A 15,690-nucleotide genomic window follows, 5' to 3' on the forward strand; every position below is an offset into this window, starting at 1 on the left:
AAAACCCCTGTATTGTGTTTTACAAAGAGTAGCCGGGACAGCGGGGCGTATTCACTCGTATCTTTTCAATACACAGGGCACCTCGTTGCCCCGCCTCAAGAATCATCGTCCCTTTGTACGGAAGATAATATAACCTCTCAAAGCATAGGCTTATTTTCATTACGCTCATCGAGACTGAAGAGGCCAGCGGCCAGCAAGACTGTTATTTTGAACTCTCCTCTGATATATGGTTGTTAAGCATGAAGGGTCACCTGATGGAGAGGCTACGTGGTCGGCTTTCACTTCGTGGTGTGCTTCACCACGTCCACCGTGCAAAGCTACATATCTCGCCTATCTTACTATGGCTATAGTGTCTACGACATCTATTAGCGGCACGAACTCTGGGCTTCAAATAGGGCGAAATCATGGCCATATCACTGCACAGTTTCATCCCACCACTGGTAGGGTTTGATGAAGCCATGCTAGGTGAATACACACTAATTGCCTTTTCCTGTCTCAGAACAATTTGAAATATCAGCAACCCGAGCCTGCCTACGGGATTTGCAAACGACCAATCCTCGTCATGACAAGTATCGTATCGAGAAGGAGAAGGGTAGACTACTCAAAGACGCATACAGCTGGATCCTCGATCATGCTTATTTCAAACGATGGCGCTATCAGGAACAGAGTCAACTGCTCTGGATCAAAGGGGACCCTGGCAAGGGTAAAACGATGCTCTTATGTGGAATCATCAATGAGCTGACTACATTCGCTCCTGATACTGCCACCGTGTCCTTCTTTTTCTGCCAGGCCACTGACGTACGGATAAACCACGCCACTGCAGTCCTTCGCGGCCTTATCTTTATGCTGGTTGACCAGCAGCCATCCCTTATCCCCCATGTACGGCGACCGTATGACAAAACTGGGAAGCAGGTCTTTGAGGATGTTAACGCGTGGGAAGCTTTGTCGGAAATTTTCACTAGCATCCTCGAGGACCCGCTGTTGCAGACCACCTATTTAGTCATCGATGCTCTCGACGAATGTACTACGGGTTTAGATCGACTTCTTAAACTCCTCTCCCAGAAATCATCAGCATATCCACATGTCAAATGGATCGTCTCGAGCCGTAACTGGCCAGCTATCGAAGAGATTCTTGACGTTGCGACCCAAAAAACAAAGCTCTGTCTTGAATTAAACGAGACGTCTGTCGCTGAGGCTGTCGCCGCCTTTATCCACTATAGGGTTCAGGAATTGGCAGAAAAGAAGAAATATACTAGTGAAATCCGTGATACTGTTTCCCAACACTTATTGTCAAACGCACATGGTACCTTCCTCTGGGTAGCCTTGGTTTGCGAGAAACTCACCAACGTCCCGAAAAGAAACGTTCGGAAGAAGTTAGAAGAATTCCCTTCTGGCCTTGATGAGCTTTATAAGCGAATGTTAGGTCAAATTAGCGAGTCGGATGATGCTGAAATATGCAAGTCTCTACTCAGCGTTATCACGGCCGTTCACCGCCCTATCACGTTGGACGAATTAGCATCCTACATCGACTTACCGGAAGAAATCGCAGACAATTCTGATCTAGCAGAGATTATAGGGATTTGTGGCTCTTTCCTAACACTCCGAAGACGCACAATCTCTCTAGTTCATCAGTCAGCCAAGGACTTTCTGCTTCGAGAAGCAGCCCATGAGATTTTCCCCGACGGAGAAGACAGTGTACACTCTTCCATTTGCTCAAAGTCATTACTAGCAGCCATTGCCAGGACGCTACGACGCGAAGGTGGCCGGGTTGACCCCGTGGCTATGACCCTCGAAGGTCTCATAAAGTAAAATACTGTATAGTTGACGATACAGGAATATTGCTAATCCGAGGGTATTCTAAATATAGTCCAGTGGACCTTCGCATTTGGGTTCCAGAAACAATCGAAGAGTGTTGGTGCCGACACCGATTTTCGGAAGTACTGTATACCGAGCAAAGATATTCAATCAGACGACGTTGAACAGAATGAAATCCCCATCCTCATTTTCTCCCAGCACCAACTCATCGACTACCTCAACTGCTTCCTCAACAACGGGTAAACGGAAGCGAGTCGATCGTTGGTCCCAGAGGGCCGGCCCCACAACTCCCTCCAAATCAAATACAACCCCTCAAAATGAACCCTCTCTCAGCGACCAGCAATATCCTGAGCCAACCGGAACAAATGTACCTGATGATGAGGACGACGAAAGCACGCAAATAACGTGGCCAGAGACAGCAGACGAAGTCCAGGTCTTACCTCGTGCTACCACTCCCACTCCAGAGAGATGCTCTCAAAGGCCAAGGAAAACTTCATGTGCTGATATACTCGCGATATCGTAAAACAAAAACTGTTAGCAAGGTTAACAGATTCTTAGTTGCTTTTCTCAATCGCGTTTATTAGTCATCTGATCTTTCGTCTCATTGGTCATTCTTAATTAAACAACTTGAACGTCAATCCACACATCTTAATATTTCTTTCCACCTTTCTGTCTCTCCTTTCCAGTTCTTCGTTTCAGGGCCGATGCGCGCAACGCGCGCGTCTTCCAGTTATTATGTCATCCGAGTACGATCAAATACCCAAGTAACTATCGGAATGATTCCCAATATAGACTAGTGTTTCTTGGCAGTGGGGCTAAATAATCACTTAAGAGTGTAGACGGTTGCACCAGTTTCGGGACGTACTGTAAGGCTACTTAGTTTCGTTCGTTTGTTATCTGAAAGAATCAGGCATTGATTTTCAATCTTGCGCAAAGTTATGGTTGCTGAGGCTTAGCTTCAGATAGGGGGCTAGTAGGTGCTGGAAATCCGAGTGGGCGCCCGTCAAACGACAGCTGGCCACGGAAATCTGGATCGTAGTCGGGGCTCGTCTCGTCGAGGGTGCAACATAACGGTTGCGACCACCCGGTCTCGCATGTGTCTTCGTACAATGGACGTTGAGGTTGTCGCAGCGTGAAAAGGCACGGTGGCATCCAGGCACCCAGCAGACATAGGGCTTTTCCTTCGAGTGACTCCTTGTATGGCGCTCGAGGTGGTCCTGACGCTTGAACCCCATTCTGCAGCCGATGATGTTGCACTTGAATTTTCGCTTGTGCATATCAAATTCCTGGTCCTTAACATCCGGCTTATGATCAGGCTGCTTGTCATAATCATGACAGTCAGGCAGTGAAAGATCGTTTATGCACGCGCTCTTGTCATGAACTATCTGGGAATTCCCTGGTGGTTGATCAAGAAACCAAGGGGAGATACCGGTATCAGCGGGGATAGGACAGACTTCAGCAGCGGCGCCAAGATTTGCTGTAAATCTCAAGGGCTCAGGAGTAGTTGTCGAAGTACTTGGAAAAACCAGCGCAGGGTCGATATTCTGCATTGTCGAGAAATCAGCCCCCGGCAGCCGGTCAGCTATATTGGACATTGGGATCGAGTCAATCCGTCGCAAATGACAAAGCCTCAATGGCGGCGGGCAAAGTATGGAGGTCGGATCAAGGGAGTGGTCTGCTTCCTGAGGAAGATAGACGCTGGGAATGCCATGGTCCCCCAGCAAGATTGGCGTATGATGATGAGAACCCGGGGAACAGTAGTAGACCTGGATGACTCCATGCTCTGCCCGATTGTCACATTGCAGCGAAGCAGCGTCAGTGCGGTTAGCCTTCCATATGCTGTCATCGAGGTTGGACCAGTTTGGCAGGACCTGTGAGTCCAGATAATAGAAAGGATCGGTCGCTACGGTCGGCGGCTTGACGGTTGAGAATATTATATCATCATGCTGAACATGTAGCTCAGGAAAAGGCTGAGCCGGCAACAATGGGGGAAGAGGTTTTCTATGTTTCCGAGACATATTACCGGCTGAGATTGGTTATGGTCGATGTATTTTCAAGGAGCTGGTAGAGAACCGGCGCTGCGTAGAAATTTATTGAGAACGACAGAATCTCCTAGGCTCAATTTGAACTGAAAGTAGACCATAATTAACCATGGACTACTAAATAAAGCCAATTGCGCATGTGTACTTTGGCATTGGCCATGATCTTGGCATGATCAAGATGCAAGTAAGACGCAGAAAGCTGCGTCAATACAGACTACCTTTATGATGCCTCTAACGCAAACGCTGTCAACAGCATCTCAGATATTCCTACAACAAGCGTTGGTTCCAAGATTTCTAGTCCCATACGCAGTAGATTCGAACTCTGTGATCATTATACTACTGTGTGGTCTGATTTCACGTTTCCCTCTAGCTTCGTTGACTCCGGTGAATTACAATTGAGCGCTCCAATATCGTTTGATTGACTCACCAGTACACTGTCGGTCCACTCATAGGAGCGAAAAATGTCGGCGCCAAATTGGAATTTGCATTCCTAATGTGCTCATTTAATCATGTTGTGATATGAACCTGGGGCAGACTACGAACAAAGCCGCACCGTCCGGTTAACACATCCACTTGCCAATATTTACTAAAGTTTCAGATATGTGATGAGTTTGCTTTCAACCCACTAATCTCGGACTCATGAGCTTCGAACAAGCGCTTATATGTGGCGTCACTTATTCTGAGCAAATCCTTGATTGACTCACATCAGCTTTCTTTCCACAGTGACTTTGATGAGCCACCAGTGTTGGTTTTGTGATTTGCTCTATATCTTTTATAAATCAATTGTCTCCCCGGCATCCAAATTCTTAGACCTCTACAAGGGATTCAATTCGTCAAGTGGTGCTCCAATATAGCGAAGATCAACCGAGCCTTCCACAATTATGATGCTCATTAGATATATTCTACTGTTGGAGGCGATCGTCTTACAGGCGGTCAGCGGACATCTGATCATGATGTCCCCTGAGCCCTACAGCAAGGAAACCCTCAACAACTCTCCTCTCGCTGAACATGGTAGCGATTTTCCCTGTAAACTACGCACAGATGCATTCTTGGCTCCTTCAACAGAGTCTGTCTACCAGATCGGCATTGAAAACATAATCAAGTTCAAAGGAAGTGCAACACACGGTGGCGGCTCATGCCAATTGAGCCTGACCGAAGACCGTGAGCCAACCAAAGATTCCGAATGGAAGGTCATCAAGTCCTATGAAGGAGGCTGTCCCACGAAGGCAGAGAAACTCGCCGGAGGCGCCACTGCCGACAATGCCCTTCACCTCGATTTCGCAATCCCCGAAGGCATTAATCCCGGGAAATATACGTTGGCCTGGACGTGGTTCAATCGTATTGGGAATCGTGAGATGTATATGAACTGTGCCCCAGTCACCGTGTCTGGTGCCTCGTCGCAACAGTGCCACAAGAGCATACAAAAGCAAACGCCTAATTTCCCACCCATGTTCATCGCCAACATAAATGGCTGCGTCACCAAAGAGAACGTGGACATTCGGTTTCCTCAACCAGGAAGCATTGTGGAGCACAATGGCGAACTGGATCATCTTCTTCGCGAAGGTGAGCCACCATGCACCGGAACACCTACATTCAGTGCCTTGGCAGCCATCAAGTCAACTATTCCTGATCTTACCAAGGGTGTGCCTGGAAAGGCTGTTTCATCTACCACGTCTACCGCTCTTGCCCGCATTCCAACTTCGGTTTCCTCTTGTCGTGCTCCTCGCCGTAATTAGGACTATAGAATATACGTATCGAGCACTCAGGGCGCATATGTTTAGGCTGACGTAAAATCAAAGGAGGAAGACCATAGCAAGATGCCTAATCAAATTCAGTGAGAACTTCAGTGTCGTTGTTTCTCTTATTCTAATTTGAAAGAATTCAGTCCGAGGTTTAAGATTTGTGATTCGCTCTATTGTGTACTTAGAATGACCGGATGAGATTGAAAATCTGGGTATCATATATAAGATCGCTAACTCAACAGATCATAAGAAAATCCCGTTGTCAAGAGATACGAAAACGTTTTGCATCTCCTGCCTCTGTTTGACATAGTCGTCGTCGTTTGGCTGCCCCGACCGTTGTAAAACCGGTCGACATTTCAAAGTAGAGCGATGGAAGTCAATGATCAAAGCACGGCCAAGCTCTTCACTCCAAAGGACATTGTCTCGCCGCAGGTCGTCATACCAAGGGCTCTAATTTCCTTGTTCGATTTGTGTATCTCGCGGCGAAGCCACTGCGTCACCTCCATCGTCGCTGTGCATTCGCCTCCCCAGCCCATTATGAGCATGTGGCAGATTTCTCCAGCGCCATGAAGAAAATAGATTTTTGCCAAGTCAATCGTACCCAAGAATACAGGTACAGCGGATCCTTGGGCCTTGCGCAGCACTCGATAAACCTGCGCTTCGCGGGAAACTTCTTCCCATAATCCTGACGTGGTGCCTTTACCGATGACCGTGTAACCATATTCCATACAGGTAAGTTTGAATGGGGCACCGTATGAGCCGCAACCCCCAGGGGGATGCAACGATCTATATTCTCGTCCAACTCATTGAAGTGTTTTTTATCTCGGTCGCCCGCCTCCAATTCGTGCCCAGACAGAGGCAGTCCCATTACTGCCTCCAGAAGTAAGTGGGAAACCATACTTATTAGGCCTGATTAATGATACCAGTTTTATTCGCGTAGTTTCTGTCGCTGTCCGTATGAATAGCAAATAGATACTCATCGCAGTATCCAGATACAAAGATGCACATCTTCATCATCACTATTAAGGAACTGTTCACGCTCTGCAGACGGTTCCATCCGTACTAGGAACTAATCTCTGGGCCCTGGGAGTTCTCTTGCTCCTGGGAGCCTCTGAAACGTTTGTGGGAGCCAAGAAGCAGCTCTCAAGGATACCCCTAGCCCTACGAAGCATACGGACGGAGGTGTGGTCTGCGCGGGACCCACATGGGTGCATACGATGTTGGTGGGACACCTGAATAGTCCTGCACCCCATATCGCTGTTAACCGTGTCTATGACTCGGTGCGCCCCCAGTTCTGTTCCACATATGGGTCTCCCTAAACGCGAGGAAGCTTCTCTCTATTGCTTCCTTGAGCCACGACTTGTCTAACGTCAGCTATAGTTGTCCTTGATGTCCATTGCTGATCCGAGACCCTATCAATCTCTGTATCCGTGAGACCATCACATACAAGACCATTCCTCCTGGGAGCCCGATCGGCTGCTCCAGGAGGTAGCAGCTCCTCGCATTAATGACCAGGCCGTACGCCGGAAGTCTAGAGCATTGCCATCTATTGACGACTAAGAATCTTTCTTTCCACCCGAGATTCACCACATTTGAATTGTGAGTAGAATACTTATATGGTAGGTCCTGCCTCCCGGGAGCCTAAATCGTTCCTGATTCCCACCTATCAATTTCCTACCGTAAAAGCCTACACCAAGTCATCCTGCATTCCGAGCTCAGACAGATTGCCACAAGATATATCTTATGACACATATAAGACAGTCAAGCATTCTCTTCCATCTCTCAGCTTTCTATTCAAGTCACCCACCAGGCCAATTCCACACGCACCAAGCCTTAATCAGCTCCTCTTAACCGAACATTTCAATGTGAGTATGCCCGCCTCCACTATTTACTACACGACTTGGTGAGTTAATACTAACGTAACGGATAGATGTTTCTCCTCAATCTTCCCGTTGAAATGCTTCTTTGCATAGCGGAGAGCCTGGATCAAGCCAGAGATTTGTTTGCGCTGGCTTGTCTCAATCATGCAGCGAATGACCTTTTCCTCGACTATCTGTACAAGTTCAACGTCCGACACCAACGCAGCTCTGCCTTATTTTGGGGAGTTCGCCGAGGCAAATCGAAATTTGTAAAAATGATGTTGGACGACTACGGAGCGGACGCCAACACCACGGACGATAGATCTCGCACACCAATTTTTCATGCAATGCGCACTAAGAACGAGACAATTATTCGCACGCTTCTTGTCGACAAGAGAGCGGATATCGATTGGCAAGATCAGCGCAGGCAGACCCCACTCGTATATGCCATTGAAAGGAATCTTCTGTCTACTGCATCACTTTTACTGGATTTTAATCCATGTCTGAATATAACGGACGTCAAGAACCGGTCTGCTATTTGGTACGCTGTCGCGTCCTGCGATGAGAATCTGGTACAAGTCCTTCTTGAACGGGGCAGCGATATACGAACGCCAGATTACAAACAATTTTCACCATTCAGCCTTGCCATTGCCCGGAAGACCCCGAGAATTGCCCGGCTGTTACTCCTTCATTCAGATTCCAATTCAAGAAAGACCCTACTGGAGGATGTCACTATCAGAAACCGTCTGCTCCGTCAGGCTGTACAGGCAAGCCTTCATGATGTCATCGCCCTACTCCTTGCCCATGGCGCAGATCCCAATTCTAGAAATAGAGATGGTCAGAGATTGTTGCATCAAGCAACGAAAAAAGGTGACAGGGAGGTAGTCCAACAATTGCTCGCCTATGAAGAGGTTTCCATCAATGCAACGGACAGACAGTCCTGCACTGCTCTCCACGTCGCAGCAGAGTATGGATGCACGTCGGTAGCCAAGTGTCTGCTAGCCAAATGCGGTATAGGTTCCAACGCAAGAGACAGTTACGGTCGCACCGCATTCCACATCGCAGCAGAGTATGGCAATAAGTCGATCACAGGGCTTCTTTTAGCATATGGTGCTGTGGATATCAACGCCCGAGATGTTAATGGGGCAACAGCACTCTGCTTAGCTGCAGATGCAAAACACACAGCTATAGCCCTACAGATCCTCGCAGAAGATCATGTAGACGTCAACGTGGCCGGTCAAACTGGCAGGACAGCTCTTCACAATGCGGCGAGCACGGGAAACATACCGATGGCATGTGTCCTTCTCGCCAAGGAGGATCTAGATCCTAACGTTCGCGACGACCAGGGATGGCCCCCCTGACCTATGCTGCTTTCAATGGTGACCTACGCATGGTGGAACTCTTCCTTGCAAGGGGAGACATACATGTGAACGTGCAACAGGCCCCGCCACTGTTCCATGCCGCCAAAAAGGGTCATGTGGAAGTTGTACGCCGATTACTTGAATTTGATACCATCGACGTCAATCAGCAATTTTGGAACAGCTCGCCTCTCTGTGTTGCCTCCGAGATGGGCCACCCGGAAGTTATAAGGTTACTCCTTGAACACACAACACCCCCAGACATCAATCTCAAAACTTATATGGGAGACACTGCACTTTCCTTGGCCGCTTACGATGGTAATTTGGCTATTATAAATCTCTTGCTGGAGGAAAATGGGCTGGATGTTACCGCTACTGACAGATTCGGGGACACGGCGTTATGCAAAGCAGCTCGGAATGGACACGAACAGGTTGTCAAGCGTCTCTACAGGGACACTCGTGCAAAATGTGCTAGTAATGTGAAAAGGGCCATTGAAGCAGCTTCCAACTGTAGAATTGCGCTCTACCTTGAAGGTCACTTGGATGAGGAGGGCAACTTTCGCACCTGGCCTTGAACTAAAGGTAGGCTGTGATTACTTTGTTGGATTCATCTTTCAGAATCTGGGCTCCAACAAATCATGTAATTCACGCACATCTCCCCCAAATATGATTATCAACGCGCCCGACACTATTTCCATCTCTTCGTTCTCTTACTTCTACAATAGTAGCTCGCTTGTACCTATAACCACCCTCCAATGTGCGGAGTTGGGTCAATCTTCTCCTTGAATTACGCTATCGGTAAATCAGGGTTATTGCACAGGCGGTGATAGGTTAAGGTTAGGGTGGCGTGGCAGGCGGTACTTTCATTGATAATGGGTTAACTCGCAGAATATTTTGGCTTTTTAAATGGAAATTGTAGGCACAACTGGCGGGTGATCTAACATTGAGTCGCTCACAGATGAGCCGATCAGAAAAAAAATGAGCTTGTCATTGCGGATTGAATATATCCCACAAAGCCTCAATTTAAGAGGGCCATGAAGGATTCAACAGTCAGCTAACATTTCTTGACCGACTCAGCATCCCTTCTCTTCAACATGGCTCTTGCTAGTTTCTCACTGAAGCTCCAAAAGCATCAAAAGCGTTGCTGTAATTAGTTGCGGGAAAAGAACATGGCTTTCAACAGCCCTCAACAGGAATAGGTTTCCTTCAACATTTCCTATCCAGCTTGCAAGTGACAGAAGCCGAGAAGCCTATAAATATGTCCTCTGCCCTCGGCAATTTCCTCTACGATCAATTCACTTTACTCTGCAAAGTCAAGCAGTCACTTGATAAGTTCTGGCCTCTACTTCCACTGTACTAACATCTATCATACATCGTGGACCTGAAACAAGGCCTGTGGGAAGACCTGATTTCCAGCAACTTTAACGTGCCGATAAAATTTTGCTACATGCCGAACTCTGCTAGCGCGTAGATTGAAATCAGTCACAAACCTCAGCCTCTACACTCACTAGGAATTATTCTGCTTCCATTCCACCTATCCAAGTTGGTCAATTTCCCCCCTCCTCCGCCTTCATAATTAGCAATGCTTTATATTAGAATATGAGGACCTGTGAAATTGACGCCAAAAATGGCCACTTTTCACGCCAGAAACTGCTGCCTTTCCACCCGTAACTTTGGATGTCCAGCCGCCCTTTGACCGCCCACTGCCCCTTAACAGCACTATTCTGCACCCGCCCAGCACTGTTAGTCATCCTATGTCTGCCTTGTCCTCTACCGTACCATGACCGGATACCACAACTTCTTTGACTGATTTGAAGCCGAAGGTTGCGTTCATGTATCAAACCAAGCTTGATGATGTTCCCAGAATCTGTCCGTAATGGAGGAAAGAGTCCGGTGAAGCAAGGAGAGAAGGAGGATAGTAAGTTCTAGTTCTCCGGTTTCGCCCGAGGGCTCTGAATGGAGCGGAGGTGGTCCTTGCGAGCAGGCTGAAATAATTTCTTGTCAGAGACCTGGAGGTACGAGAGTATTATGAAATGCACGGACCTGCGCTTTAGGTGAGGAAGGATCTGAAATAGATTCCCAGGAAATGAAAATTTCAACGGCAATAAGCACGTGGAATAAAATATTTGCAATTAGTGAGTAACCAATTGGCTGTCTTGGAAACCCGACAATAAAATGGTCTAGTGATTTAAACGAAGTGGCGTAAGCGATGTTTGTGGAAGTGGAGAATGCCAGCCGAATGATCACCGAGACAGGCGGTTCCATTGTCCCTGCATCGCATTGAAGTAAGCTTTGGTTGCGGGGTCCATATACTGTAATTGAACTACCACTTTTCATACATTCCTTGTCTTGTGCCATGAGCTGAGACTTAATTTGGGATTTTGCTCGACATTGAGTTTCTCTATGATTGGATCATAATCTAGAGAGTAAATCCGCTAGCTTGCTGAAATTTACCAATTTTCTAAAAAATCTGTTAGCCTCTTCTTTTAGTGGGCTTTTAGCGGGGATCTAGGGTCCCGGTTAGAACCCAGAAATCGGGGGCCAAAGCCGGTCCCGCCCTTCCCGACCCTGATAGTGCTCTGTATTTACTTTGCTTCGCTTTAGCTTACGTATGCATCAGAAAACAGGGTACCGTATGCGGCATAAGTCGTAATACAGGCCTCTCCGTAAATACCGAACTGCGATCGAAAGTTGATAGCAATGACAGATATCTAGATTTCCTAATTAAAAAAATGAAGTGAAGTTCGATTTTTCCTAAACTCCCGTAATACGTAATACCGTATTTCAGCAATATGATTCAGCTATATATATCCGTAGATACGTACCGCACCGGCCCCTATACACGTCCAATGTTGCAATCTCTAGCAAATAGTAAACCTACCTCTTGTGGCTTTTTTTTTTTTTAAAAAAAAAAAAAATAACCCAAAAAAGTACAAAGGGGAATCTCAATATACCCAGGTACGCACTATGCCCCTGCGTGCCTAGACACTCTGATATATTACTAGGTATTTCACGGTCCAAAATACTCCTGAGTATGGCAGCATTTAGAAACCATTGCGCCAATAGGGGTACTCCGTCTTCCTTCTTCGCTGTCTTGATCTTATAATATAGCTTCTTACTCTATTATATACATAATGTTAGGATTGAAAGTCTTTAAACTGGCCTCTAGATTAGAAGTAAGGCAAGAGTAGAAGTTAAGCGAGATCCAGGTCAGAGTTAAATAAATGCAGCCGTACCCCAGGTTATATACATGATGCGCTAAAAGCTCACCAATAGTCCCAATGGACTCGTTCGTCTTCAACCCATAGAGCCGCTAGATGCTTCTTCTGGCCCCCGCCAAAATCATGAGCTGGGTCGTATTTGAAGAGATTCTTTCCAAGGGTCTTTTCTGGATCAAAGAGAAGGGCCTGACTATCTGTCGCCTGGTACGGGATGTTTGTCCAGCGTGACCCATCTTGCAGCGTTGGTACAATTTCGCCGACGGTAGTCCGGATTTGCTCATTCCGCACAGAGTAGCCGACATCATCCGCAGATTCTTTCGAGGTCTGGGCTGGGTATATGAGGTAAGCCCGGATCGTGTCGTCTTCAATGCGGGCCGCATTTAGTCTGGGGTGATATCTTCCTCCGTTTCTCAAAACGTCAATGACGGTGTATTGGAACAGTTGGTCATTTGTGGTGTGATCGCCCGTCCGCCAGAAGGGGTCAGGTTCGAAAGAAACATTTTCAAAATAATGGGCAGCATACACCCCTGTTCGGCTGATGATATACAGCGTCGTGCAGCCGGACAGGCCGTCCGTTCCCGTGCTCCACTGTAATCCTGCACGTAACCTGCTCCATTGCGCGGGCCATGCATTGCTCAGATACTGTGAAACACTCGCTTTATCGCGTGGGATAAGCTTTTTGTCACAAGCGGAAGCTGTGATACATAGAAGGCAGCCATACTGTCCCCGGGTAGCACCATCCTTTTACTCAGGGCCGTGACATTGCGATCAAAGTAGATGAACCCTACACTGCGCTTACTGGTATTCTCAGGAGCCAGGTTAGGCCCGCACACAGGTCGACCAGATCGCTTAACAATACTTGAGGTGTTCGTCTCCAATACCTGGCCATCTGACCCATCTGATATAATGTCAGCATTGTCACGAACTACAGCATTCTTGCGTTTAAAGGGGAGTTGGTATACCGGTGATGAGTGCAGTTGCAGAGATTGCAAAGGCCAGCCATACTAGGAGAGATAGCAGCCTCATCATAGATAAAAATATGTAATCGGGTCACTGGCAGAAGGTCCTGGGTGGGCACGTAAGACGATGTGTTCGTTGGGATGGTGACAAAAGTGGTTTTCAAAATTCGGTTGCCAAAATGGTTCAACTTATAGTGACTGTAAATTACACAGGCCGGATATACTTCTGCAATGAGCAGAGACTTCCTTGGGCTTGTCTCTGTTTAGGGCCCAGTATGGCGGAAAAAGATAATAATAACTAGGATAATGAGTGACTAGTACTAGCGTTCTTGGATATGCTACCGAAGGATGAGTATTATCAGGCGTCGGCATAGTCCGGCACCGGGCGCTCTCCACCTAGGCAACTTTCGGAACGAGACTAAGGTCGCTAATATTTCTTGTAACCAGTTATCATATACAGTACCGTATGGAACTACAACCTTCCGATAAACTCTGTATTCTTGGAGTCGATAATATTTATGATGGGGCTTTTACGCTATACGTGATGTCTGAAAAGACTGGAAAATCCTAGAAACCATCGCGCCAACAGGGGTATTTTTCGCGGGTAAAAAGTCAGTCAGCCGCATTAACCTATATTTTTCCTTCGCAAGTGACAAATGAAGCGTATAAATATCATCTAGCAATCATCTCACTATTACATTTACCTGTGAAATCATATATAAAATACACAGATTCTCTCAAGGACTACAAAGTATATACAGAGTGAGTAAGCTATATCAAGATGAAGCCAACGAGAGAAGGCGGAGTACACCAGTTAAATGGTGCCATAAAACTCGTAGTAAAGGTGTTTTACTGCGCGGATATTGAGGGGTAGTTGGTTTATGTAGCCCAGGACCAGAAATACCATAGTGGACGTGAATTAATGCATAGTCTATGTGACTTCCAATTTGTAGAAAAGTCATCCAGCATGAAGTAGCCTAGTTCCAGGATAAATATAGGACCCCTGGCTCCTTGTGAAAGTCAAAGCACACCAAGCAGCATCATATTGTTATCAATAGTTTGCACCCGCCATGTGGCCTACCCGTATATCTATTCAGACCCCAGGATATCAAGCATAGCCTGCTTCGCAGGACTTTCTGACCTCTCAGCAAGTTGCAAGGGGGACTCGTCATGGTGTGGCGTGCCCGCTGGTCGAGCAGTGCGGTCCGCGCCTGCGTCTAGCAGCACTTTGATGATATCCGTCAGGCCAAGAGCAATAGCGCGGTGTAGAGGAGTGCCCAATATCTCATGTGTTGTATTGGGATCGAGGCCATTAGCTAAAAGAAACTTGGTCGTGAATTCCATTTCCCTCACGCGCCGATCTATAACTCTAAAGAGGAGATGTGATTCTAGCTTGGCTCCATAGGCAAGAAGTAGCTCAACCATAGATAGATCTTCTCCACTGACGCTCTTAAGGGCACGGGCGAGGGGGACTCTCCAGTCGCGAAGGGGAACCTGGCCCTGGGGCTGCAACAGTTTGGGTCAGCGCCTCGCAAGAGAAATTCGCGGGCGGATGCAGGGTTTCGTAGAATGCTGTAACTAGAAGTCAGCTCTGAATATTTGGCTCTCAAGTGGGCACTTTACCATAGAAAAGGTTCGCCGTTGGATAGGGACGAATTAGGGTCAAGGCCATGGTCAAAGAACTGGCGAATGATGCCTGGCATCTGAGGTTGTGTCCCAGTGAGCCAGTCCTTCGCAGAAATTGCACGAGCGCCGGCGTCAAACAGAATGGACACAACATCAGGGTGTGCTTCCCGCGCGGCGCGTTCCAGTCCCTCGTCGAGGTTCTCAGTACTTAATCGCCCGCTGGAGATGGCTTCTTGTGTGCTTGAAAGATCTCCGGAGGCGCATGCGTTGAGGAACGCCCTAATAAATGCCTCGTCAGGTTCCATGATACAGGGGATCAAAAGGATTGTAGCTGAAATATAGTTTTGAGGACAAAAGTCAAGACCTGTATAAGAGAGGAAGTGAGCGTTCCAAGGTCGCCACATCCAGAACTAGTAATTCAACCACGTGACGATACATGTGCGGTAATTTACGGTAATTTACGGTAATTTACGCAAGTATAATATAGAGCGCCAAGATCTTCGGCTGTACTCGATGTCTGAGCGATTTCTGGGATCTCTGCTTGGTTTAATTAAAATATTCGGGTCAGAATTACAGCAGTCTGAAATCGGGAACATCCGAAAAGTTCAGTGACTCGGATGGGGCGGTTTGCATGGTCAGCACCTACTTTCGACCAGTGACACTAGCTTGGGGGCCATAAATCTCTTCCACGGCTATTACTAGATCCATTCGGACCCTAAGTGTCTTAAATTTCTACGCGAGGCACTAAAGTAAATCGCCTTCCTCGGATTATGGTACGTTTCCTTTCTAGTGTTTGCGCCAAACGGACTTGACTGCGGTAGGGTGGATACTCAAATTCCGCGATCCTTCAATATTTGCTTGACTGGAATTTGCCGATATCCCGTGCTTGAATCTCTCTCTGGCTCCCGGTCAGCTGGTTGTTGATATTTAGGGCGGATTGCCACCGGAACTAAGCATCGTGGCAAGGGTCCGGGCGAACTTAACTGTTTACGGAAACGGGATAATAGAGAGTACGCAGCTGCAATACTATATAATTAATGTACTATTTCCAGTCTATCGAGCATGGCC

At 47.3% G+C, this 15,690-nt stretch overlaps 3 protein-coding genes across 3 annotated transcripts; 1 reads left to right on the top strand and 2 right to left on the bottom strand.

The window, feature by feature from the left end:
* Positions 1-340: 340 nt before the first annotated feature.
* On the top strand, positions 341-2,058 carry N7446_005023 (uncharacterized protein; the record flags this gene model as incomplete). The annotated part of the gene is made up of 3 exons (XM_058513771.1): positions 341-440; positions 500-1,795; positions 1,868-2,058. 3 exons carry the CDS (start codon positions 341-343, stop codon positions 2,056-2,058), a joined length of 1,587 nt encoding a protein of 528 aa, XP_058375100.1.
* Positions 2,059-12,082: 10,024 nt separating this feature from the next.
* N7446_005024 (uncharacterized protein) lies at positions 12,083-13,063 on the bottom strand (the record flags this gene model as incomplete). Its single annotated transcript, XM_058513772.1, has 3 exons — positions 12,083-12,732; positions 12,837-12,935; positions 13,000-13,063. The coding sequence occupies 3 exons, from the start codon at positions 13,061-13,063 to the stop codon at positions 12,083-12,085; spliced, it is 813 nt and encodes a 270-aa protein (XP_058375101.1).
* A 1,022-nt stretch (positions 13,064-14,085) lies between these two features.
* Positions 14,086-14,927, bottom strand: N7446_005025 (ankyrin repeat domain-containing protein; the record flags this gene model as incomplete). The annotated part of the gene is made up of 3 exons (XM_058513773.1): positions 14,086-14,502; positions 14,553-14,568; positions 14,620-14,927. 3 exons carry the CDS (start codon positions 14,925-14,927, stop codon positions 14,086-14,088), a joined length of 741 nt encoding a protein of 246 aa, XP_058375102.1.
* Between the last annotated feature and the right edge of the window lie 763 nt (positions 14,928-15,690).

This window comes from Penicillium canescens, assembly GCF_028828765.1.
Source record: "Penicillium canescens strain IBT 15451 chromosome Unknown utg000003l_segment0_segment0, whole genome shotgun sequence".
Taxonomy (NCBI): domain Eukaryota; kingdom Fungi; phylum Ascomycota; class Eurotiomycetes; order Eurotiales; family Aspergillaceae; genus Penicillium; species Penicillium canescens.